Source organism: Narcine bancroftii, chromosome 2 (genome assembly GCF_036971445.1).
Source record: "Narcine bancroftii isolate sNarBan1 chromosome 2, sNarBan1.hap1, whole genome shotgun sequence".
Lineage (NCBI taxonomy): Eukaryota > Metazoa > Chordata > Chondrichthyes > Torpediniformes > Narcinidae > Narcine > Narcine bancroftii.
The window spans coordinates 257,769,141-257,792,712 of record NC_091470.1 but is presented as its reverse complement, the minus strand read 5'-3'; the positions used below and the strand labels follow the sequence as shown (position 1 = coordinate 257,792,712).

Sequence of the window (23,572 nt, the reverse complement as noted above, 5' to 3'; positions counted from 1 at the left end):
CATTTTTTAATAAAGCAACCCAAATTTCTTATTCCTGGTCACACCAGTAAAACTGGGAGGCACAAGATACTGGAACCTACAGCAAAAAAAAACTGCCAGAGGAGCTCAGTGGGTCAGGCAGCATCTGTGGAGGGAAAATGAGAGGCCGGACTTCGACCCGAAACGTTGACTGATGCCTCCTTCCATCGATGCTGCCTGACTCGCTGAGTTCCCTGGCAGGTTTGCTGCTTGCTCACCTATAGACCTATTCTGTGTTCCTTACAGCTAAATGAAAAATAAGGAAACCAAAAAGAGAATCAGAATTAACAGTTACTCAGGTTAACAAAGGCTCTTATTAAAAATGAAGTTAAAAAAAGAAAACCTGTAGATGCCAGGGTTGAGCGCAGTACATACCAAGTGCTGGAGAAACTCAGGTCATGCAGCACCTAGAGTAAGTAAAAGCATCCAATATTTTTCTTCGAAGTGAGTGACAACCCCTACCCTGAGTAACCCACTGAATTTGCTACAACTTGACCGTGAGATGACAGCAGAGATGCCAGTGGCAGTTAGATTCTCAGCAAATATTTATAATTCTGAGATACAGCACAGTAACACAGCCTTCCAGTCCTCAAGTCCACGTCGCCCATATCCATCCACATCACCAATTCACCTATCGACTTCAAACGTCTTTTGAAACATGGGAGGAAACTGGAGCATGCGGAGGAAACCCATGCTGACTCAGAGAGACATATCAACTCCTCGCTGACAGCAACGGATTCCGGTGAAAGGCAGAATTGGCAAAAACAGTATCAAAAGATAGGAGCCGATTCGAGTGAGGCTTATGGGAATAAGCTGGGTGGGTGATTACCAGATGTGTCAACTTTTTCAGGAACATCTCAGACCAGACTAGATAAAACCCTCAGCTTTACATCAACTCAACAAGAGATCAGATTCAGATGAAATAATCAACACAAGTCCACCCACATCCTGAGGTCAGCTTTGGCATATGGCAGGCACAGGACTTCTCTTCCTGTTACATCTCCAGGGGGTATCTCTGAAGTGAGATGACCAAAGAATTTTCCAGGCGAGAATGAAATGGTTTTATTTTTAAATGATATGGGGAAATTGCTTGGTATTTAAACTGCTGGCAAAACATTATCAGATGTCGATGCAAAAGAATGCAGATGCTGAAGTTTGTAGCAAATAATTCACAAACGGCACTCATCTCCACCCATCCCCAACTCCTCCAAGACCTGCCCATCAACACTGCCTCACCTGAATCCACCCATCACCTGCTTCTCTCTTTATACAGGTTACCTTCCATCAACACTCCCAGTCCTGATGCAGGGTCTAAATCATCTCTCTGCCTCTACAGATGCTGTCTGATGCACTGGGTTTCTCCAGCAGTTTGTTTTTATTCTTGGCTATAACTCTGATCACCTTCAGACAGGAACTGTGTCTTTCAGAGATAGTTAGCATTCAAAAAAAAAACTGTTTTCATTTTTTCCTGCTGTGTCTCCCTACTGAGGATTGGGAGCCGACACCACTCAAATTCAGGCCTTAAGCAGAGCCCAGGACAATCCCACTCATCCACACTGCGGGCCCCTGCTATCTATCAATTGATAGATTTGGTGAGGGACTTGACATCCCTTGGCGTGCATGTCTGTGTGTATGTCTTTGCACATGCAGGTCTCTGCAACTGTACCCATGTGTGTGCCCATCTGGAAAAGCTGGTGAAAACTGCAGAGCTGGAATGCTGAACTGAACTGGGAGTTTAAACTGGCAGGTGAGAGTTTACAACTGTTGCTGAGGTTTGTGGGATCAACAGCTTGAATGTTTTGACCCATTCTGCCCAACTATGATGTGTGTGTACACGTGAGGGAGGGAGGGAGGGGAAAAGCAGAGAGGAGAGAGAGAAGTGATTGGAAGAAGGTAGAAAAGAGAGGAAGGAGGAAATGAAGGGAGTAGAAATGATAGAGGAGGGAGAGAGAGTAGGGACTGAGGTGAGTGAGAGGAAGCTAGAAAAGAGAGACAGAAGAGGGGAAGGGAGAGAGTAAGGAGAGAGGGAAGGAGGAGGAGAGAGAAGGAGGGATGGAAGGAGAGGAGGGGAGATGGTGAGGCCTTCACAATTCTATACACAGAGAGAAGGGGAAGTTATTTTCAGCGCACAACAGTTGATGCTGGACAGTCGCTGTTAAATCTCAGATGAATTTTATTAGCTGCATGAGTAGGTGGTGGTGGAAGTGATGCGGGGAAGGGGGCTGAGTCACGGCAAAGGGGAGAGGACATGCAATCGGATGCCTGTTAACCCGGCAGCTCTTTGATTGATGGATCTAACCTCTCATGATAAGGAACACAACATCCATGCTGGATTTCAGGCTGAATTTGGATATTGCTTGTAGGGGTCAGAACTGAAACTTCCAACAAGTTCAAGTAAATTATTATAATACAATTGTAAATACAATTAGACAAAATGGTGTTCTTCGGTCCTCAGAGTAAAAACAAGCAAACCAAATATAGACATAGCACGGATATTTTCAAGCAATTTATTGATGTATAGTGGGGGGTGGCTGTCCCTAGTCCTCCTGAAATCTACAGTCATCTCCTTTGTCTTATCCACATTGAGACTCAAGTTGTTATTCTTGTACCATATCCACCATAACAAAGACCATTGCTGGATCTATTTGTTATATGGGTTGTGTAGTGGTTAGTGTACTGCTATTACAGTGCCATGACCCAGTCTCAAGCTCCTCACTGTCTGGAAGCAGTTTGCTCATCTGACTGGGTTTTCATTGGGTGATCTAGTTTCCTCCCATCTTCCAAAGAATACAGGGTGAGAGGGCTGATCAATCACATGGGTGTATATGAGTGATGCTGGCTCAGGGCCGGAAGGGTCTGTTACCATGCTGTACATCTGCATTAAATTAAGACCATGACTTGCAGAACATAGTTGCTCCTCAAGTTCCAGGATCCCTGGGAAATAAGAGCCACCTGCAGCTCAAGATTGACAGTGTCAGTTTGTTGCATGCAGTGAACAAGAGAGAGGGAAAGGCATAGTATGCATCCACCCTCCAATCAAAGCTAGATTGAAGATGAGGCTTACTAATTCTGTGAGAGGAAAATGAAGTTTCTGTTGGTGAAGACGTCACCTCCACAGAATCCACAATCTTACCTGGTCGCGACCAGTGGGAGAGTATGGGCCGGGCTGAGCCAGGACTCCTTCAGGCGAGGCATGCTCTGATACAGGAGCAGGTTCTTCTCGGTGAGCAGCACCAACATCGGTTTCCAGGGCTTCTTCTCAACCTCCATCAGTGTCTGCAGCGAGAGAGAGAGAGAGAGAAAGAAAGAAAGAAAGAAAGAGAGAGAGAGAGAGAGAGAGAGAATAGGGATCCATCACTCCTCATTTCGGAAATGTCACCTGGCATTGGTTTCAGTTCTTTGGTCACACAGAAATCACAACCTGCTGCAGCCGGTTCCAGAATAGAATCCTCCTACCTGTACCACCAGAACCTCTGACCTGTTAGCCTGTGCTCCTTCCCTTTCCTCTCCTCCACCCACTTTTTTTATTCAGCTACTTGTCTGATTTTGCTCATACCTTGACGAAGGGCCCAAACTGGAATCAGAGGTTATCCTGCCGTATGACCTATTGAGTCGCTCCAACACTTTTGCGTTCTGCACTCAACCCCAGCTAGTTTAATGCTAGAATGCGGAGGAGCTTTGTTTAGTGTGAGACACTAAACAATGCATATTGTTGGTTGGGGTCTCAGCAGAGGAGTGGGACAAAGGCAGAAAGGAAAAATATATTGCCCCTGCTTTCTCTTCCCATGTTCTCAAACCAGTGAGCTTACACCAGGCCTCCCGGTGTCTCGAGTGTGTATCCTCTGGGCTTGGTGTCTGCACTGTGGACAACATTCCATGTATTGGGAAGGGAAGTTGAAATGGGTCGGTGGTATTCTATCCAATCCCTGTAATACTTATGTTATGTTTAAGGCACCCACTTACATTTAAAAGTTCCCCAATAGTCCATGCTGTCCTTTCACAGAATACTGTGACACCATCCTTCCTGACTTTATTAAGGAGAGGCAAAGGGCATGCACCTGTCCACAGAAGTGGAGAGGGTCAGAACCTTCAAGTTCCTGGGAGTCCATATTTTAGCAGACCTCTCCTGGAGCCAGCACATTCAGGAAACCGTGAAGAAGGCACATTAATGCCTTCACTTTCCAAGAAGAATTGGCATGTCATCTGTTTCTCCATCAAACTTCTACAGATGCACTGTGGAAAGCATCCTGACTGGTTGGATCAGAACCTGGTTTGGGAATTCAGGTGCCCAGAAATGCAGAAGGCTGCAAAAAGTAACAAATATAGCCAGGTCCATCACAGGCTCTGACCTCCCATCTATTGAAGACAACTACGTGAGGCGATTCGTGAAGAAAGCAGCCAACATCATAAGGACCCCATCACCCTGGTCACAACCTCTTCTCATTGCTACCTTCAGAAGGTACAGAGCCTGAAAACTAACACCTCTTAGTTTAAGAACAGTTTGTTTCCAACAATTATCAGGCTATTGAATCTCCCCTGGTTATACTAATCGGGGATAGCTCCAACTCCACAAGTAGATGGTCTCCACAGATGCACATCACTTTTATATTGCACCAGGATAATTGTGAATATTTTTGTGTATTTATTGACTTTTTAATTTAATTAAGCATTTAGTATGTACCTGTTTCTTCATTATTTAGTCTTTTTTTTTACAAAGTTCCTGCTCGGCTGCAGTAATAATTTAGATGTATTTGTACAGTATGTATGACTATAAACTCATTATTATGCCGTCCCCCTCTCCAACCCTCCCTATCCCTGTCCCTCTCTCCAACCCTCCCCGTCCCTGTCTCCAAACCTCACCGTCCCTCTCTCCAAATCTCCCTGTCCCTCTCTCCAACCCTCCCCGTCCCTGTCTCCAACCCTCCCTGTCAATATCCTGCTCTCCAACCCTCCCCGTTCCATCCCTCTCTCCAACCCATCCCCTCCCACTTCCAACCCTCCTATCCCATCCCACTCTCCAACCCACTCCCCCCTTCCCTTTCAACCCTACCTAAATGTCTTGATCTTGGGACATAACCCATCAAGGGAACAGATCCAGGGAAGTCTGCAGTCCCCCTCGCTTGCTCCTTAGTCCCGTTGGTAGCTCCTGACATCAGAACCACAAACCCAGCCTGCAGGCAAACTGACTGAAGGCTCCTGTTCCTGCTGAGCCAAACCACCATCTTATGGCAAGGCGTCACCCAGAGGCACAAGACGTCAGTGATCTCCAGCTGATCAGGGCTCTGCTAAATTAAAGGACCAATCCCACAGCAGAAGGGGCTGTTGCCATGCTGTATCTCTACATTAAAATTAAATACTTCATGTGCTGATAAGCTAGAGAATTGAATTGTTCATTGCCACGAGTACCAATATAGTGAAAAAACTTGGTTTTGCATGCTATCCAGGCAAGTCCACCCACAAAAGTGCTGGAGGAACTCAGCAGGTCATGCAGCATCTATAGAAAGTTAACATAACCAATATTTTGAGCCTGAAGAGCAAAAAAATCATGCAGGCAGCTGAATACAAAGGTCGGAGAGGAGAAGAGGAAGGAAGGGGGAGAAGGAAGGGGGAGGGAGAGGAGCACAGGCCAACATAGCTGAACGTGGGTAGGAAGACAGAAGAGATAAAAGCTGAGAAGTGATAGGGGGGAGGGACTACCTCTATGAATGGAGAGAGAAAGGGGTGGAAAGCTGAAGGAATGAAGACAGATGAATAGAGAATGAGACAGGGGAGAGGACTAATGGAAATTGTAGAAGTCAATGTTAATGCCATCTGGTTGGAGAATGCCCAGATGGAGTATTGGGTGTTTTTTTTCCAATTTGCAGGTGGCCACGGTTTGGAAGTACATAAGGCTGTGGACAGACATAGCGGTGTAGGAATGGGTTGTGGCATTTAAATAGTGGTCACCGGGAGATCCCCGTTCTTGCTGCGGACAGAGAGAAGGTGCTCAGCAAATGACCTCCCACTCTATGTCCAGTCTCTCCCATGTTGAGGAGGCCACCATAGGAGCACCAGATGCAGTAGATGCTCCCTGCAGATTCTAAGTGAAGTGCTGCTTCACGTGGAAGGTCTGTTTGGGGTCCTGAATGGCAATGGGGGAGCAGGTAGGGTTCAAGTGTGGCATTTCGAGCATTTATAGGGGTAGGTACCAAGGAGGGGTGATCATGTGGGAAGGGATGAGTGGACGAGTGAGTCCTGGAGGGAGAAAAACCTGTGGAAACATTGTTGGTGACTGAAAATATGGAGGCTGACAGGGTGGTAGGTAAAAACAAGGGGAATCCTGTTTGGGGGCAGAGGGGGCCACGATAGAAGTGCAGGTTACAGTGAAGGTATTTCAGCAGGTAAGGGCTGAGATGACTGCAGTCAAGGGAAGTCATTTTTTGAAGTAGCAGGTCATCTCAGATGTTCTAGAATGGAAGACCACATCCTGTGAGCAGATGCAATGGAGGTGGGGGAATTCAGAGAAAGGAAGAATCATTATAGTCATCTTGGTGTAAAGAGGTGTAATCAAGGCAACTGTGGGAGTTAGTACGTTTGTAGAAAATGTCTGTGGAGAATTTGTCTCCAGAGACAAAGAGATTGAGAAAAGGCAAGTGTTACCAGAGGTGGAGCAAGTGAATTTGAGATTGGAATGAAAATTAGCAGCAAAGTGGATAAAGTTTTCGAGCTCATCATGGGTCATTTGGGTTAGGACTGCTTGTGTAGGCGTGCAGCTTGGATTGTTCCATGTCGCCAACAGGCATAGGAAGTAGTTTATCCAAAATATTGAGAATTGAACCTGGTCCCAGCATGTGCAGATATTTTTGTTTAACTACAAATTTAAATGCAGAGATAGTGCAGTGATAAAGTGGAGAGTGTGGTATTTGGCCCATCATTTGTATGCTATCTCTGAAAGAGTTTGTATATTAATGGCCTCTAGCCCTGGACTTTCTACAAGCATTCTGTTCCATACTAGGAAGGATTTACCACACAACTATAATATGCAGACCCACAGCCAGGCTCTCATATGGGAAGTACAATAATTGGGCGGGACAGCACGCACATCAGAAGGTTTCTCTTCTGGACGTTGACCTCTCAGGAAGGATAAAGAGGAATTAACGTGCTCTTATTTCTAAGCTTCTATTGAAAACCATCTACAAAAGCAGAGCTGCTTTACTTTTAAAGCTGGGATTTGTCTGAATACTTCCTTTGACCTCACAAAAGCCTTTGACTCTGTCAATGGACTGTGTGACAGGTCATATATATTCATTGTCTGGTCCCTGCAGAATGCAGTTTGTTCCCCAAACTAGTGGGGCAGCCACAGACTCAGTCTCACAGCACACTCTGGAATGGGACTGCGAGGTTAGCTTGATGCTACTACAGCACCAGCATCCCAGGTTCAAATCCACTACTCTCTATAAGGAGTTTGCACGTTCTCCCCGTGACTTGGGTGCGTTCCCTCCCACACTTCAAAGAGACTGATAGGTTAATTAGTCACGTGGGTGTACTTGGGTGCTGTGGGCTCATGGGCCAGAAGGGCCCTATTACCACACTGTGCCTCTGAATTAAATTGAATTGCCACCTTAGAGGGTTGCAGCGGCGGGAGTTTCATAAATATATCAAAGAGGAAGTAGGTACGTTTTTTTTTTAAAAATTGAGGAACTGAGGGGGAAGAGAAACTGGTAGGAACAAGAACGAGGTCTGGGATACAGTAGGCATAGCCCTGATAAATAATGGGGCCTGCTGGTTTCCTTCTGCCCTGATTTTCCTGTTAGTCTCTCAGCACGGAACAGGCCTTTCAGCCCAACTCATCCTTGCAGTTGCAGGACTAGTCCCATTTGTCTGCACATTGTTCTTGCTTTGCAACATTGTCCTGACACTCCTTCTCACTGCAACTCAGCACTGACAACCTTTCCACGTGGGTCTGCAGAGAAAAGAGAACCCATCTGACCTTCAGCACCTCTGCTCCTGGTGGCCAAGTCAGTGTTCTGAGGTCCAGTTCAGAGCTGCTCACCTCCACAAGACAAAAGTCTCTGCCATAAACACCCCCACCCTCGACAAACGTGGACACTGCCCATTTCCCTGGAGTCATCTCTCATCAAAGGCGAACGTCAGGGATTAACCTCCCTGCCAGCTTTGCAGTTCCAGCTTTTGGCCATTGGGGATCAGATGTTCATAGAGTGAGATTCAAATCTGACATGAGGCTTGTGGTCTACAAAGTGCCAGTGACGCCTGCCCCTTTTGTACACTAAGATGTGAACTACCCCAAGCCTGTACCAAGATAACACCAGTGTTGCATCCAAAATCCTGCAAAGTCCTGTCAGTAAATGTCAGAGCCCTCTCCTCGAGCAACAGCCCATCTGTCCCAGTGATTAATTGAATTGTTTACTGTCACCTGTACCAAGATACATGAAAACCTTTGTTTAGTATGTAATCCAAATATTTAATTTTAACAATACAGCACAACAGAAGGTACATCTGGCCCATGAAATCCATACCACCAATTAACCTACCAACTGTGTATGTTTTTGAAGGGTGGAGGAAAACGGAGCACCCAGAGAAAAGCCACACAGGTCAGGGGGAGAACGTCCAAACTCCTCACAGGCAGCAGTGGATTCAAACCGGGGACACTGGTGTTGCAACAGAATCACATTAACTGTACCATACAAAGATGCATTACAAAATAAGAATTTGCTTTTATTGAGTTTACTCGAGGGGAAAAAATATAACCAAACTAATGGGAACACAGGCTGAGCATAGGCAAATGGGCCTAGCTTTAGTCAAAGCTTGGCTGAAGGGCCTTTTTTCAATGCTGTAAAACTCCATATAAAATATTAAATAAGGCAACAAATATTGCAGTTTTTTGTCAAGGGTTCACTATGCAGATGTTTTATTCAAAAATGACCTTCCTGCCATGTGGTGTGGTGGGGGGTGGGGGGGGGGGTAGGACTTGTAATACTGTAGATCATCTCATAACCTCTGAGACATTCCAAAGCACTGGACAGGCTGCTCACAACTGCTTTAGCCACTACAAGATCCCATTGACCAGCATAACAGGCAAGCCAGCTGTTAACTAACATTAAGCGAGTGCTGGTAAATTGGTGGGTGGGATGGATTATTTACTCCAGTAAGTTGTGATCTGTGAGCATGTCCAGTCAGGGAAGTGGAGGCAGATTCAGTAGGGAGCAGGAGGGAGCATAATGCTGCCCTATTTCCCTGATTTATAATAGTCTTTGGAAAGTTGCATCCACCCAATTTGGGGTGGGGACCCTCAGTTTCAATTCCCCCCTCCATGCCCCCCAAGAGATGGCACCTTCAGCAGAGAGGCACTCTCACCACAGATTAGTCTGCATCCTGTACTGAAGGCTCTGACATGGGAATTGAACTCAGGGTGTTGCCCGCTGAGTTTCAGTTGACCCCAGCCATGCCATCTTGCTGTTACCATGGGCCAATCAGCAAGAACTGGAACACCCCACCTAAATTCAATTCGATGTTTAATTGTCACTTGTACAAAGGAACAGTTAAAAAAAAACTTTGCATAGTATGCTACCCAAGTAAATCAACTCATGCTCAACTCCAGTGCCTTGGGGTTAATCCTGTCATCTGGCATTGTCTGTGTGAGCTGTGTCATTCTCCTGGAGATCTTGATTTCTTTCCACATCCTGCATAAACATAGAGACTTTTTCCCACAGTTTGGGAATCGGTAACCGGAGGATAGAGGTTTAAGGTGGGGGGGGGGGGGGGGGGGAAGGAGAGAAAAAGATTTAACAGGAACCTGAGTGGTAGAGGGGTAAATTTTTTAACCGGCAAGTGGGAAGAGAGACCAGCAGCGCGAGTCGGATGGGCGAGAGATGGGCAGCGCAAGTCGGGCAGGGGAAGACAGTAGTGCAACTGGAAGGGGGTGGGGTGGAGAGAGAGAGAGACCGACGAAGGCAGTTGAGACTAGTGTGGGTGGGACATTTTGGCCGGCATGGGCAAGTTGGGCCAACGGGCCTGTTTCCTCACTATGTGACTCTATCCTGGTTGGTTAATTAGCGTGACAGGATTTGGGGGAATTGTTAATAACATGGAGGATTTAGCTTGCAGGAAAATAACCAGGCTGATGTAAATACCCTGGGGAGCTGTTCTAGGCTGAACAACCTCCTTCTCCAGAGCAATGAAAAATATAATCATGTGCTGTATTCAAAGATCTTAAAAACAGAAGTCAAAATAATTCAACAAATGTTTGCAATATACTTCAGCAAGCTCTGTGCAGAGATTCTGGTCAGAAAGTAGGTTACAAGAAACAAACTGGAACCTCCAGTACCCTCCTGCCTTTGAACACCACATTGCTATTGGCAGAGAGGGACCTCCTATTGCCCCACATGCAACCAGGACACCACCAACCCTTTTGTCCTTACCTTAGCTGCGAGCCAGCCCATGTGTCGGACCTCTTGGCACCCAGCTATCCCTGTTCTGCTGAGTTGATCTCTGACCTCAGCGATGACTTTGTCCGTCAGGCTGTTGGCATTGGCTTGGATGGTATTGAACCAAGCTTTGGCAGTGGGAGCATCCTTGCACCTCAGAACCACCGTGTGCTTGCAATCGGGGGAATGCAACTCAACCTGCCTAAAGGAAGCAACGATCAAGTCAGGGGCAGTCACAGACATCACCGACATACATCTGCTTGCAAGTGAATGAGGGGGCCACTCTTGACTTGAACATGGGAGTCATAAGTTCTGGGTACTCCTCATCCTCCACCTCATTTACCTGTACCCATATGTCCAGTCCTTGAGCAAACCATCTCCAAGCAGTGTGCCACAGGCAGAAGGGGGTTGGAGGAGAAGCATCCTCCTTCTCTGAGATACAGGGGTCAAGTTTAGGAAATGATTTGCTCTGATCTTCACCTCTTTATAAAATTAGCACACAGGACTATGGTGCCTCAGACAAGGCCAGCACATATTGTCCAACTCTAACTGCCCAGAAAGTGGTGGTGAGGTGCTGTGGAATCCAAGACAGAAACAGGCCCTTCAGCTTATCGAGACCATGCTGACCATTAACCATCTATCTATATGAATTTATCTATATTAATCCCATTATTTTATGATCCCTGCATTCCCATTGACCCCCTGCCAGATTTCCATACCACATCCATACAGTGGGGCATTTACAGTGGCCAATTAACCCACCGATCCACACATCAGTGGGATGCGAGAGGGAATCCTGGGGGAAACCCACCCAGTCACAGAGAGAGCGTGTAGACAGTGGCAGAGGTCAGGATTAAACTCAGGTCTCTGGGGCCGTGAGGCAGTAGCACTACCTGCTGCACCACTGTGCTGCTGCCAGGGAGGGAGATCCAGGATTTAGACCCACAGATACATTTCCTTTGGGATTGGAGGTTAAGCTGTGAGGGGCGGAGGGCAAGCTGTGAGGGGCGGAGGGCAAGCTGTGAGGGGTGGAGGGCAGGCTGTGAGGGGCGGAGGGCAAGCTGTGAGGGGCGGAGGGCAAGCTGTGAGGGGCGGAGGGCAAGCTGTGAGGGGCGGAGGGCAAGCTGTGAGGGGCGGAGGGCAAGCTGTGAGGGGCGGAGGGCAAGCTGTGAGGGGCGGAGGGCAAGCTGTGAGGGGCGGAGGGCAAGCTGTGAGGGGCGGAGGGCAAGCTGTGAGGGGCGGAGGGCAAGCTGTGAGGGGCGGAGGGCAAGCTGTGAGGGGCGGAGGGCAAGCTGTGAGGGGCGGAGGGCAAGCTGTGAGGGGCGGAGGGCAAGCTGTGAGGGGCGGAGGGCAAGCTGTGAGGGGCGGAGGGCAAGCTGTGAGGGGCGGAGGGCAAGCTGTGAGGGGCGGAGGGCAAGCTGTGAGGGGCGGAGGGCAAGCTGTGAGGGGCGGAGGGCAAGCTGTGAGGGGCGGAGGGCAAGCTGTGAGGGGCGGAGGGCAAGCTGTGAGGGGCGGAGGGCAAGCTGTGAGGGGCGGAGGGCAAGCTGTGAGGGGCGGAGGGCAAGCTGTGAGGGGCGGAGGGCAAGCTGTGAGGGGCGGAGGGCAAGCTGTGAGGGGCGGAGGGCAAGCTGTGAGGGGCGGAGGGCAAGCTGTGAGGGGCGGAGGGCAAGCTGTGAGGGGCGGAGGGCAAGCTGTGAGGGGCGGAGGGCAAGCTGTGAGGGGCGGAGGGCAAGCTGTGAGGGGCGGAGGGCAAGCTGTGAGGGGCGGAGGGCAAGCTGTGAGGGGCGGAGGGCAAGCTGTGAGGGGCGGAGGGCAAGCTGTGAGGGGCGGAGGGCAAGCTGTGAGGGGCGGAGGGCAAGCTGTGAGGGGCGGAGGGCAAGCTGTGAGGGGCGGAGGGCAAGCTGTGAGGGGCGGAGGGCAAGCTGTGAGGGGCGGAGGGCAAGCTGTGAGGGGCGGAGGGCAAGCTGTGAGGGGCGGAGGGCAAGCTGTGAGGGGCGGAGGGCAAGCTGTGAGGGGCGGAGGGCAAGCTGTGAGGGGCGGAGGGCAAGCTGTGAGGGGCGGAGGGCAAGCTGTGAGGGGCGGAGGGCAAGCTGTGAGGGGCGGAGGGCAAGCTGTGAGGGGCGGAGGGCAAGCTGTGAGGGGCGGAGGGCAAGCTGTGAGGGGCGGAGGGCAAGCTGTGAGGGGCGGAGGGTAAGCAGTGAGGGGCAGAGGGTAAGCTGTGAGGGGTGGGGCATTCTCATGTGACTATCACCCATCTCTTTCCTGGGAGAATGGGTGTGGGTTCAGGATAAACTTGCAAAGCCCCCACAAAACATCAGGAGTGGGGTTAATCAGGAGACACTCCATGACATAGGGTTGCGTTCTCTGTGGATATTCTGTGAAATCCCCAAGACTGATTGGGGTTCACTGTGAGACACCCACTGAGACACAGATTTAGGAGTGTGATTCACCATGAAACACGCCTTCAGCTAGAGTGGGGTTTACCATGCACAGTCCATGGAATCCCCACCCCCCGACAGAGTGAGGTTCACCATGTCCAATCAGTGGGACACCTCCTGAGAAAGAGTGGGGTTCTCTGTGAGACACCTTCACACTCAAGACTCTGCAATCTAGCCCACATCCATTTGCAAGGCAGTTACTGTGCTCCAGGCTGGAGGGTAGCCCAGCCCCTGCCTGCTCCCACAGTACAGACCAGCTGCCCTCCCCACCGTCTTGTCTTCTAGTTGGTAAAGCCACCTGGGCAATAGAGCCACAGTGTTCAACAGCATCAGGCCCTTCAAACTAACTTTTCCTTACCATGCTGTCCACCCAGGTTCGTCCCAAGTGCCTGTGTTCAGCCCCACACCCCTTATAAAGGAATGGTTCTCAACCTTTCTACTCCCATACCACTTTAAGTATTCCCTATGCCATAGGTGCTCTGTGATTAGTAAGGGATTGCTTAGAAAAAGTTTGAAAACCACTGTTTTAATCATCCCTAATTGGTTCATTATGTGCATGGTTTCATAATTCCAAAGGAAAAGGGCCAATGAGAATTTTTCTCAGCAAAATATTTCAGTAACAATTGGGTCTAGAGCAGTGGTTCTTAACCTTCCCTTCCCACCCACATACCACCTAAAGCAATCCCTTACTAATCACAGAGCACCAATGGCATAGGGATTATTTAAAGTGGTATGTGAGTGGAAAAAGGTTGAGAACCACTGCCCTAAAGCCTATGCACATATTTAGGTAAATATTTTTAAAGCAATACAATTGTACCCACCTTTACCACTTCCTCTGGCAGCTCATTCCACGCACCCACCTCCCTCTATGCAGAAATTTGCCCCCAGGTCCTTTTTAAATCTTTCCCTCCCCCTTAAACCTATGGCTGCTGGTTTTAGACTCCCCTACTCCACGAGAAACTTATCTGTGCCCCTCATGATTTCATAAACCTCTAAACAATTCCCTCCTCCGTCTCATGCACTCCAGAAAGAAATGTCCTGCTTCTCCCTACAACTTTTGTGAACCTGAGAATTTGAGAATCCCCTCCCATCTTGCCTCAATATGAGGAAATTGGTGTTACAACACCTTGCTGACAAACACTGTTTCACTCACACACATTCTGCACCCAGTGCACAAAGGGAATGAATGGGCGCACAAAAAGTTAGTTCCCTAGTTCAAAGTATAGAATAAAATCTTAACTAAATACATTATTTTGTAAAATGCAATAATACTTTTATTATATTAAAACATGCCAATACAGTTTTTTTAACTGTGAGATTTAGGCAATGCCAAAATGACCTTGAAACAATTTCAAGTTTACTTTTGCACAAGCATTCAGTGGAAATGCAATACTTTGGTCTGAGGGAAAAAAAAATTTGCACAAATAAGATTTCTGCACACACTGACTACTTAAAAACTAGAGGGAACATTGCTGACAAATGCACTGAGCATGCTACAAAGCCCAAGCACTTGTGAAGGAACTGCAAGCCCCTGTTTGCCAGTACTGTCCTGAGATAAAGCTGAGGGTTCATGGCCATGTCGCCAGCCTGGAACTTGAAGCTGTAACTTGAGGCAGGGGTGCTCTCCACACAAGCCACAGTGACCTGAGCTGAGCAACTCCTGCTTCATGCAAACAAAGACCAGAACCTATCACTTATTTCTGTCTTGAGTGTGAGCCTGGGTAGAGGCAGAAGTCCAGCATAGGCTGCCAGAATAGAAGTGCAGATGCTGGACACCCGAGAACCGGAAATACTCCAGATACCTGGCATACCAAATGACCCAGTATCATCTGTTCTCGCTGCATATGTGGACGACATTTTAGGTTCTGGGAGGTTATTTTGGTGTACGAGTGGAAGATGTGTGTGTTGGTGGTGGTATTTCCTGAAAGGCAGATTCTAAAACACATAGCCATCAGAGTGCCTTCCTGAAACATTGAACCCTGATACTACGTACATATTGCAGAGTATGACCATTTAACATGGGCAGAACAAGTACTTGGAGCTAAACTGCAAATTCACAAGTAACAATGTCAGGGTGCAAGGGAAATTTAAGGAATCATGGATTGTTATGGCAGGGAGAAGGCCATTTGGCCCAATAAACATTTGCTCATTCTCTGCAAGAACAACTCGATGAGTCCCACTCATTTAAGGGGTCGAGGACAGACTAATTGAATTTGAGTGCCAGCATTTACAGCCATCATTGCATCTCCACCTGATGGTTGGTAATACAACAGTGACATCAGGCAGAGATTTTAATAACTGGGCAAATCCTCCTTTCAAAGCATGATAATACTAGCTGAGCTCCATAATTTGTGTCCTCAAGTCCAATTCATTTGACTCCCTTGATCGCACCTGGAACCAGCATGCCACATTTTCTGACACTGGAGGAGAGCCACTCCTGCAGCCATCTGGGAGGAGCATACTCTTCAATCTGAATGGATGGAGTCAAACAAGACAATCTGCAGATGCTGGGGTTTAGTGCATTACAGAAATGTGCTGGAGAAACTCAGCAGGTCATGCAGCATCCATAGGAAGTAATGAACCAATGTTTCAGGCCTAGGCCCTTTGTCCAGATATGAGCAAAAAAAAGGCAAGCACCTGAATAATTTGGTGGGGGAGAGGGGGAGGGGGAAGAGAGGACCAGGGAGAAAGAGGCAAGGGGAGAAAAACAGGCTAAAAGGTCAGAGGAGACATCTCCAGTTCCCCAACCCCTTTCCTTCCTTCTCCAATCAGAGCTACCTTTCTTAGCCCTCTACCCTTCCCCATCACCTCCGCTTCTTTCCTTTCAACCTCCCAGGTGTATCCACCGATTACTTTAATCTGTTTTACTTCCCCTCCCCCCACCTTTTTATTCAGACATCTGCCTGTTTTTGCTTATACTTGATGAAGGGCTCTGACCTGAAACATCCTATGAATCCTGCGTGACCTGCCGAGTTTCTCCAGTATGTTTGTGCATTGTATCTGATTAAGGAACCTGGATTCGGGGATCTTTCCCCCACCCCCATCACTGAAATATAACAAACAAGCAAGTGTTCTGAGGAAGTACAAAGTGAAGTTGCGTGCAGGAGGTAGATCCACTGCCTCACAGCTCTTGAGTGAATGGAGCTTATACATCCTCTGTGACCATGTTCGCCATTCTCCTCCCATATCCTAAAGGTCTGCAGGCTGGTAGGAGAATTGGTCCTCTAAAGTGTCCCCAATTTAGTGAATGTTACAGAATTATGATATTAGTAATCTTTAAATTATAAAATATATTTTTAGTAAAGACTGTGGGTTTGGAAACAGGGAAAGACAATTACACGCACAAAGGCAGATTGCACATTTATGCTATCAGATAAAAGAGGTCTTCTAGAGACAACAACTGCTTTCAGATGCTCGGACACAGATAATGCACCGGCAGACACGCCTGGGGGAGTGCAGCTGGGACGTTCTGGTGGCTGCGGAGAAGATACCTTTGTCATCTGAACGTGCCGGCTGAAGGAGAGCCGGGTCTGAGCGAACACTGGCTCCTATGGACTGTGGCCGTAGTCCCACTGTTGCTTTCAGGTGCAATGGGGGATTCTCTGAGCCAGGGATACCTTCAGGAGGAGGGTTAGGTAAGTGCTCCTCCTGGCTGGGTTCTCCACTTTCAGATGGGCACCCGACAGCCACATTGGGGTAGATAAGCGGCTTTACAGTCGGGTATTCTGGCCACTTGAAAGCAACTACAGTGTCTCTTGATTCAAAGCAGTAAGAATTTTGGATTGTGTTATTGAAAGTCCATAGACAATGGATGTTTGCTCACAGCCACCTGTGTACACACACAGCCATTCTGCCAGTTGGTCTGAGCAGACAGCCTGAAAGTATTTTCTTAGTTAACTTTTGGAAAAAGATGAACTTCAAACAAAACTAGTGGTGATGTCATATCATGTGATTGGGACACTTCAAGAAGCCATCCTTAATATTGAACCATGCTTCATCTGAAGTTAGAAATGCAGTAACCTTCAGTGGGAGAGATATTCTTGTGTTGTTCTCCCTTTGACAGGGAAGAAACACAGAATCAAATGGCTCTGGAATAAAATGGCCACTTCGACAACTTCTTTGTCAAGAGAGGGCAGTTCTACATGTCCATTTGTAATGGTCACTTCATTTAACTCTTGCCTGGGCTGGTGAAATCATTGTGTGAAACACAAGTTCCGAAACCTCCATGACAGAGAGGGAAATTTGTGAAAAAGCCAATTGTATGAAGAAATATTTCTCTGAAAACAAATCTACAAGAATTTACGAGTTCAAGAACTTTTGAACAGCAGTTTAAAGACTGAGTTTCAAGACAAAAAATTTCCAAGACTGAACTTTAAAATCATCTCTTCAGAATTGTGACTGAACTGTAATGATTTGGGATTTGCCGCACACGCTCACATTTGTGAAGAGTAGGGTTTAAGTTTAGAGTTAAGCAATATTTTATATTATTCATAAAAATTGTTTTGAAGATAACATTTTCTTGGTGAATTTCTATTGCTGTTCGTCTGTGAAGCAGAGAGTAAAATCCATGGGTGAGGGGGTAAAATTCTCATCCCAACTAGTTCAGTACATACAGGCCCTTCAGCCCACAATGTTGTGCCAAACTTTTATTCAAGGTACACACCAATCTTTGCGTTAAAAAAAAACCTGATGTCTCCCCTAAATTCCCCTCCACTCACCTGAAAGAGATATTGTCTGGTATTTGGTAACGTCATCCAGGAAAAGCTGCTGGCTGTCCACTTTATCTAAGCCCCTCAATCCTGCACACCTCTATTAAGTCACGTCCCATCCTTTGTCGCTCCAAAGAAAAAAACCCCTAGCTCTCTCAACCTTGCTCCACAAGACATGTTCTCTAATCAAGGCAGCATCCTAGTAAATCTCTCTTGGAGCCTCTATATCCTCCTGCAAGGAGACAACCAGAACTGAATGCAATAATCCAAGTGTGGTCTGACCAGAGTTTTATAGAACTGAATATTATTTCATGTTTCTTGAATTTATTCCCTTGACTGTTATAACTGAAGGTTTGTGTGGGTCCTACGGTTCAGAACTGGACCGAGATTGAGGTACAAAGCACAAGTTTATTCTCAAGAGATGCAGAGGAAACAACGGAATCAAAATACTAAATTAACTTAAACACGCAGTTCACAAGGGGATGAATATGCACTGCAGGTGATGAAAACCAACAAAACTTAGGAATGACACAAACACACAAATCAAGATAGCACTACTTTCCCCCACCCCTTAACCCGTACGGACACGGCTCTAACTAACTGGCCTCGGGACTTGCCCTAACCCAATACAGAAGGTGATACTCATGGGCCACGAAGAGTCAAGAGAGAGAGCAAAGGAAACCATGGTCTTTTATAATGCTGGAGGGTCCAGCCAGATCATTTACAAGGATCAATGGCTTGGTGCCAGGAGGGTTAATCCAATTACAACAGCCAATGGCCCAAGGCCAAGTGCAGGCAGGCTGGAGAGTGTCGTCCATGTGTCCTCCGACTAGGTAGGGGGCAGTGCTGTCACGTGACAGCCACAACCCTTCCCAATACACTGACCAATGAAGGTCAGCACACCATACACCTTTTTACCACTATCAACGTATGGCAGACTTGAGATCTTTGGATGTAGAACCCAAGGTCCCTTTGTTTTTCTACAGTTAAGAATTCTGCCATTAACCATGTACTCTACCTTTAAGTTTGGCCTTCCAAAATGCATCACTTCACACTTATCCTGATTAAAATTTATCTGCCACTTCTCTGCCCAACTCTGCATTCTGTTGCTGTTCTGATGCAACCTTTGACAACCTTCTGCACTATCTACCACAGCTCCAACCTTTGTATCATCTGCAATGAGTTAATTCACAAATATAAAGGCAAATAGACAGTGGGAGGATGGGGGTTACCTGTTCTCTGGGTCTGGGACAGTGAGACCTCGAGTGATGTAACACATCTTCAGCGGGATGCTCCTCTTGTCCTTGGACTCGATGCGCAAGGAGAATGGAGGGGTAGAGGGTGATTCTGAGGCAGAAGAGCCAAACCTGGGTGACTCCGGAGGGAGGGTTTCCCATCCAATTTCAGAGACTGGAGAGGTCTTCCTGATGTATGGCGTCGCCTCTCTCATGTACTTCACTGGAAGGGTAAAAAGATAATAATGGGTGAGGGCTGGTTGCCAGTTCCCACACCAAGCCAGTGCTATTTGCAACAAATCCCGAGAACCACTTTCAAAACAAACTCCACCGAGTTGATCCCAGCAACTTTTGGATCTTCTCTGCATGGCGAAGGAATGTAAATTATTGCAGCGGCAACAATTGGAATCTATAACAGTCTTTTACTGTAGTGAATCATCCCAAGGGATGATCACAGAAGGTTTCTGGACAATCTCACCATGGAGAAGGACATAGGAATTTGTTTCGTAGACCCATCACCCTCTGAGTTGGCATCCGGGACAATCGGTGAAGCCTTCGTGTGGACAAAATCCTGCCTCACTAGTTAAGTTTTTTTTTGAGAAGGTAATCAAGAAGACTGATGAAGGCAGGGTACTAGATATTGCCTATATGGACATTACTTAGGTTCTTTGTGATAGGCTGGTCCAAGAGAATACAGCACATGAGATCCAAGGCAAGCTGGCTAAATGAACCCAAAATTCAGTTGGTAATAAACAGAAGGTGGTGGCGGAAGGATTCCATTCTGACAGGGTTTGTGACCAGTGGTTTTCCACAGGGAAGGGTGGTGGGACCCTTATTGTTGGGGTATACAGGATTAATGACTTGGATCTTCAAAAGCTAATTATAAGCTACCTTGACAAATGGCTCAGGCCCAAGACTTATATTTATATACCTTTGCCTCCTGTGCACGCTGCGGGACCTGCTGTGTTTCTCCAGCACTTTTGTGAATTAACTGCAATCACAGCATCTGCGGATTCTCTTGTTACATTCTTAGGCTAGAAGGATAGAGACCTAATGGAAGCAAAGTGGATTACTGTAGGTGGGCAGAAAGGGTGGGCATGGAGATAGAGGGCTAAAGGGCCAGTTTTTGTGCTGTACAACCAAGATTGGAAGATGGAAGGTATGGAGTTGAGATGGCGAGGGTTCGGAGCAGAAAGCACAACCACCAAAGGTGAAGTGATGTGGTCAAGGGATCAGTTTTGTATCAACAAACACTGAAAACAGAAAAAAACACAAGAAAACAGGAACAGGAATACATAGAACACTGCAGCACAGGACTTTCCACCCATGACATGGTGTTGACCTACAGAAACCTATTCCACAACAATCTCACCCTTCCCTCCCTCTTACCCATAACCCTCCATTTTAATATCCACATGACTACCCAAGTCTTTTGAATGTCTCTATTGTATCAGCCTCCACCAACCATCCCCACCACCCCCCCCCCCCCACCCTCAGCAATGCATTCTGAGGGCCCATCACTCTCTGTGTAAAAACGTACCTCTGAACACCTCCATAAAGTTTCCTCCCCTTACCTTAAATAAATGTTCTCTGGTATTCGCCATTGCCACACTGGGAAAAAGGTGCTGGCTGTCCACCCTATCGACACCTCTAATGACCTTATACATCTCTATTAAGTTGCATCTCATCCTTCATCGCTGCGAAGAGAAAAGCCCTAGCTCGGTTAACTTTGCCTCAAAAAGTGCTTTCTCCAATCCAGGCAGCATCTTGGTAAACCTCCTCCGCACCCTCTCTAACATTTCTTTATCCTTCCTACAATAAGGCAACCAGAAGTGAACACCATACTCTGTTTACACAAAAATGCTGGAGAAACAGAGCAAGTCACGCAGTGTTCTTTATGTCGGAGAATAAAGATACATAACCAACATTGATGAAGGACTCTCCAGCATTTTAGTGTAAACTACAATCACAGCACCTACAGACTGTCTTGTTTAACGCCGTGCTCTAGTGTGGTCTAAGCAGAGTTTTACAGTTATTACTTCACTGCTCTTCCACCGGCTAATGAGGTCAAAACACCATCCACTTTCTTAATCAATCTATCAACTGTGTGCCACCTTTGAGGGATCTGTGCACCAGGACCACAAGATCCTTCTGATTCTCCACACTGTTAAGAATCCTGGCATTGACCACATACTCTGCCTTCAAAGTGTTTCAATATACCTTTCTGAATAGTAGGTCACTCTGCCTATTCTTTCAACATGATTACATCTGATCCATAGCCCTCAGTTTCCTAACCTGTCAAGTGTTTATTTACTTCCTTTTTAAACAATCATGGGTCCTCTACCGGCATCACCTATGGCTCCTAGAACGCTTCCACCAGCGTTGTCTCCGCTCCATCCTCAACATCCATTGGAGCGCTTTCATCCCTAACGTCGAAGTACTCGAGATGGCAGAGGTCGACAGCATCGAGTCCACGCTGCTGAAGATCCAGCTGCGCTGGATGGGTCACGTCTCCAGAATGGAGGACCATCGTCTTCCCAAGATCGTGTTATATGGCGAGCTCTCCACTGGCCACCGTGACAGAGGTGCACCAAAGAAAAGGTACAAGGACTGCCTAAAGAAATCTCTTGGTGCCTGCCACCGCCAGTGGGCTGATATCGCCTCAAACCGTGCATCTTGGCGCCTCACAGTTTGGCGGGCAGCAACCTCCTTTGAAGAAGACCGCAGAGCCCACCTCACTGACAAAAGGCAAAGGAGGAAAAACCCAACACCCAACCCCAACCAACCAATTTTCCCCTGCAGCCGCTGCAACCGTGTCTGCCTGTCCCGCATCGGACTTGTCAGCCACAAACGAGCCTGCAGCTGACGTGGACTTTTACCCCCTCCATAAATCTTCGTCTGCGAAGCCAAGCCAAAGAAGAAACATTTCATTACTTAACCTCACAACCTCTTGGAATGAAAATTCTTCAGATTCACCAGCTTCTCCACACTTCGTTTTTAAGTGAATATCTTTACCTTTATACCCATGTCCCATTGTTCAATATTCTCCCTCGAGGAGAAATATCTCACACATTGTACCCTCTTAGAATCTCACGTATTACATTAAGATCACCCTCATTCTTTTGAGCACCACAGAGCACAGGTGCAAGTTCTTCAAGTACTTGCAGTATAACTTTGGGAGAAGATAGGAAACTCTCCATTTATCACCAAAGAACACAAATCTTGACACATTTAATCTTTTCCCAAAGTTATTCCGGCTGCATTGTTGGAGGTGGTCTTCGCCCCTTGTGCACGGCATGGCCCGTGGAACCAGCGACTGATCAAAGCTGCAATATCCGATGGTGCACGACAGAAGCTCTATCCCTGTGTCTTCACCACCAGCTGCTGCTTCACACAAACTGATCGCGCACTCATGCGTGCAGGTGACCTGCACCATGCATCCACGCATTCCTCATGGGCACTCACTCGCCCCTTTTCCACTGGACCCGTTCCCAGTTATACGCTGGGACAGGGTCCACTGGTAAAGGAACACTGTACGAATGCTGGCATCAATTACATCATTTCACGCCGGGATTAACTGCCTGTGTCCCTACTCGTATCCCCGGCTGATGTGCTGATAAAACCAGTGGAAAAGGGACAGCAGAAAATCACCTGTGAGCAGCTGAAGATAGAACACTCCGATCCCTGGGGACGAGGGTGTTCAGTGGAAAAGCAATAAGCATCCCAGTTAAGGGTGGCCCAGTGGAAATGGCACGAAGGGCTTCCTATCCCAGGACACTACACAGCCACTTAACGGGGATGCCAGTGTAAAAAGGGGCTATTATGTCTGGGGCAAGGGACTCTGGTTAAAAAAGATTAAATGGGAGGGCCAACTCCCAAACCTTGCTTGAGAGAACTCAGTGCCTCCAATCCACCCCCAAACTAACTGACGTGGGAGCAGAACACTTTATAAAACACTATTCTTTCAGGATGATTTTTCAGCTTTGGTGTTCTGTTTGAACTGAAACTCACAGAGAGCTTTCAGAATGGTCATTGAAACACTCCCCATACCTTTTAAGCTCTCCTTTCAGTGCTTCTGGCTGATGGCCAAACTAATATAAGATCACAACTTTTTCCTGGGGCGACGATAGCAAATACCAGAGGACATCAGTTTAAGGTGAGTGGAAAAAAGTTATGGGGAGACGTCAGAGGTTTTTTTTTAAACACACAGTGAGTAGTGGGTGCCTGAAACACATTGCCAGGGGTGGTGGTGGAGGCTGGCATAATACAACATAGTAAGGCATTCAGATAGCTACATGGAAGTAAGAAAAATAGAGGGTGGGAAGGATTAGAGCATTGTGGAGAAGGTTTACATAGGTCAGTGCAACGCCTGCACTGTCCTGCAATGCTCCATTCAACTTGCCACACTTTAGAACACCACAAAAGCCCTTTTTACACTTACATCACACTAAATTGGCTGTTCATTGTCCTGGGATAGGTAAAGGGGTTTGGCATTTCACACTTGACCACTCCTAACTGGTTCACTAAGCGCATTCACACTTGCAAGGAGCCATCCCGGTGGTTAGGACTGTTCTACCTTCTACCGGTGGCATCAAGACGCATCAAACTACAGTGGACCTGCCCTAAATCCTGATCAATGTATTATAATCGTATAATTGAATATAATTAATCATGCCTATTACATAACGTACAGCACAGTATGAGCCTTTCAGCTTCTGTTCCTGTTGCGCTGACCTATATAAACCTGT

The 23,572-nt window shown here is 47.2% G+C and overlaps 1 protein-coding gene across 1 annotated transcript in view; it reads right to left on the bottom strand.

Annotated features, from left to right (window-relative positions):
- sntb1 (syntrophin, basic 1) overlaps positions 1–23,572 on the bottom strand; it is a 125,225-nt gene that overhangs the window by 24,039 nt on the left and 77,614 nt on the right. Inside the window, 4 exon segments of the mRNA XM_069920951.1 lie at positions 3,152–3,294; positions 8,550–8,666; positions 10,437–10,644; positions 18,822–19,047. Coding sequence (XP_069777052.1) covers positions 3,152–3,294; positions 8,550–8,666; positions 10,437–10,644; positions 18,822–19,047 — 694 coding nt within the window.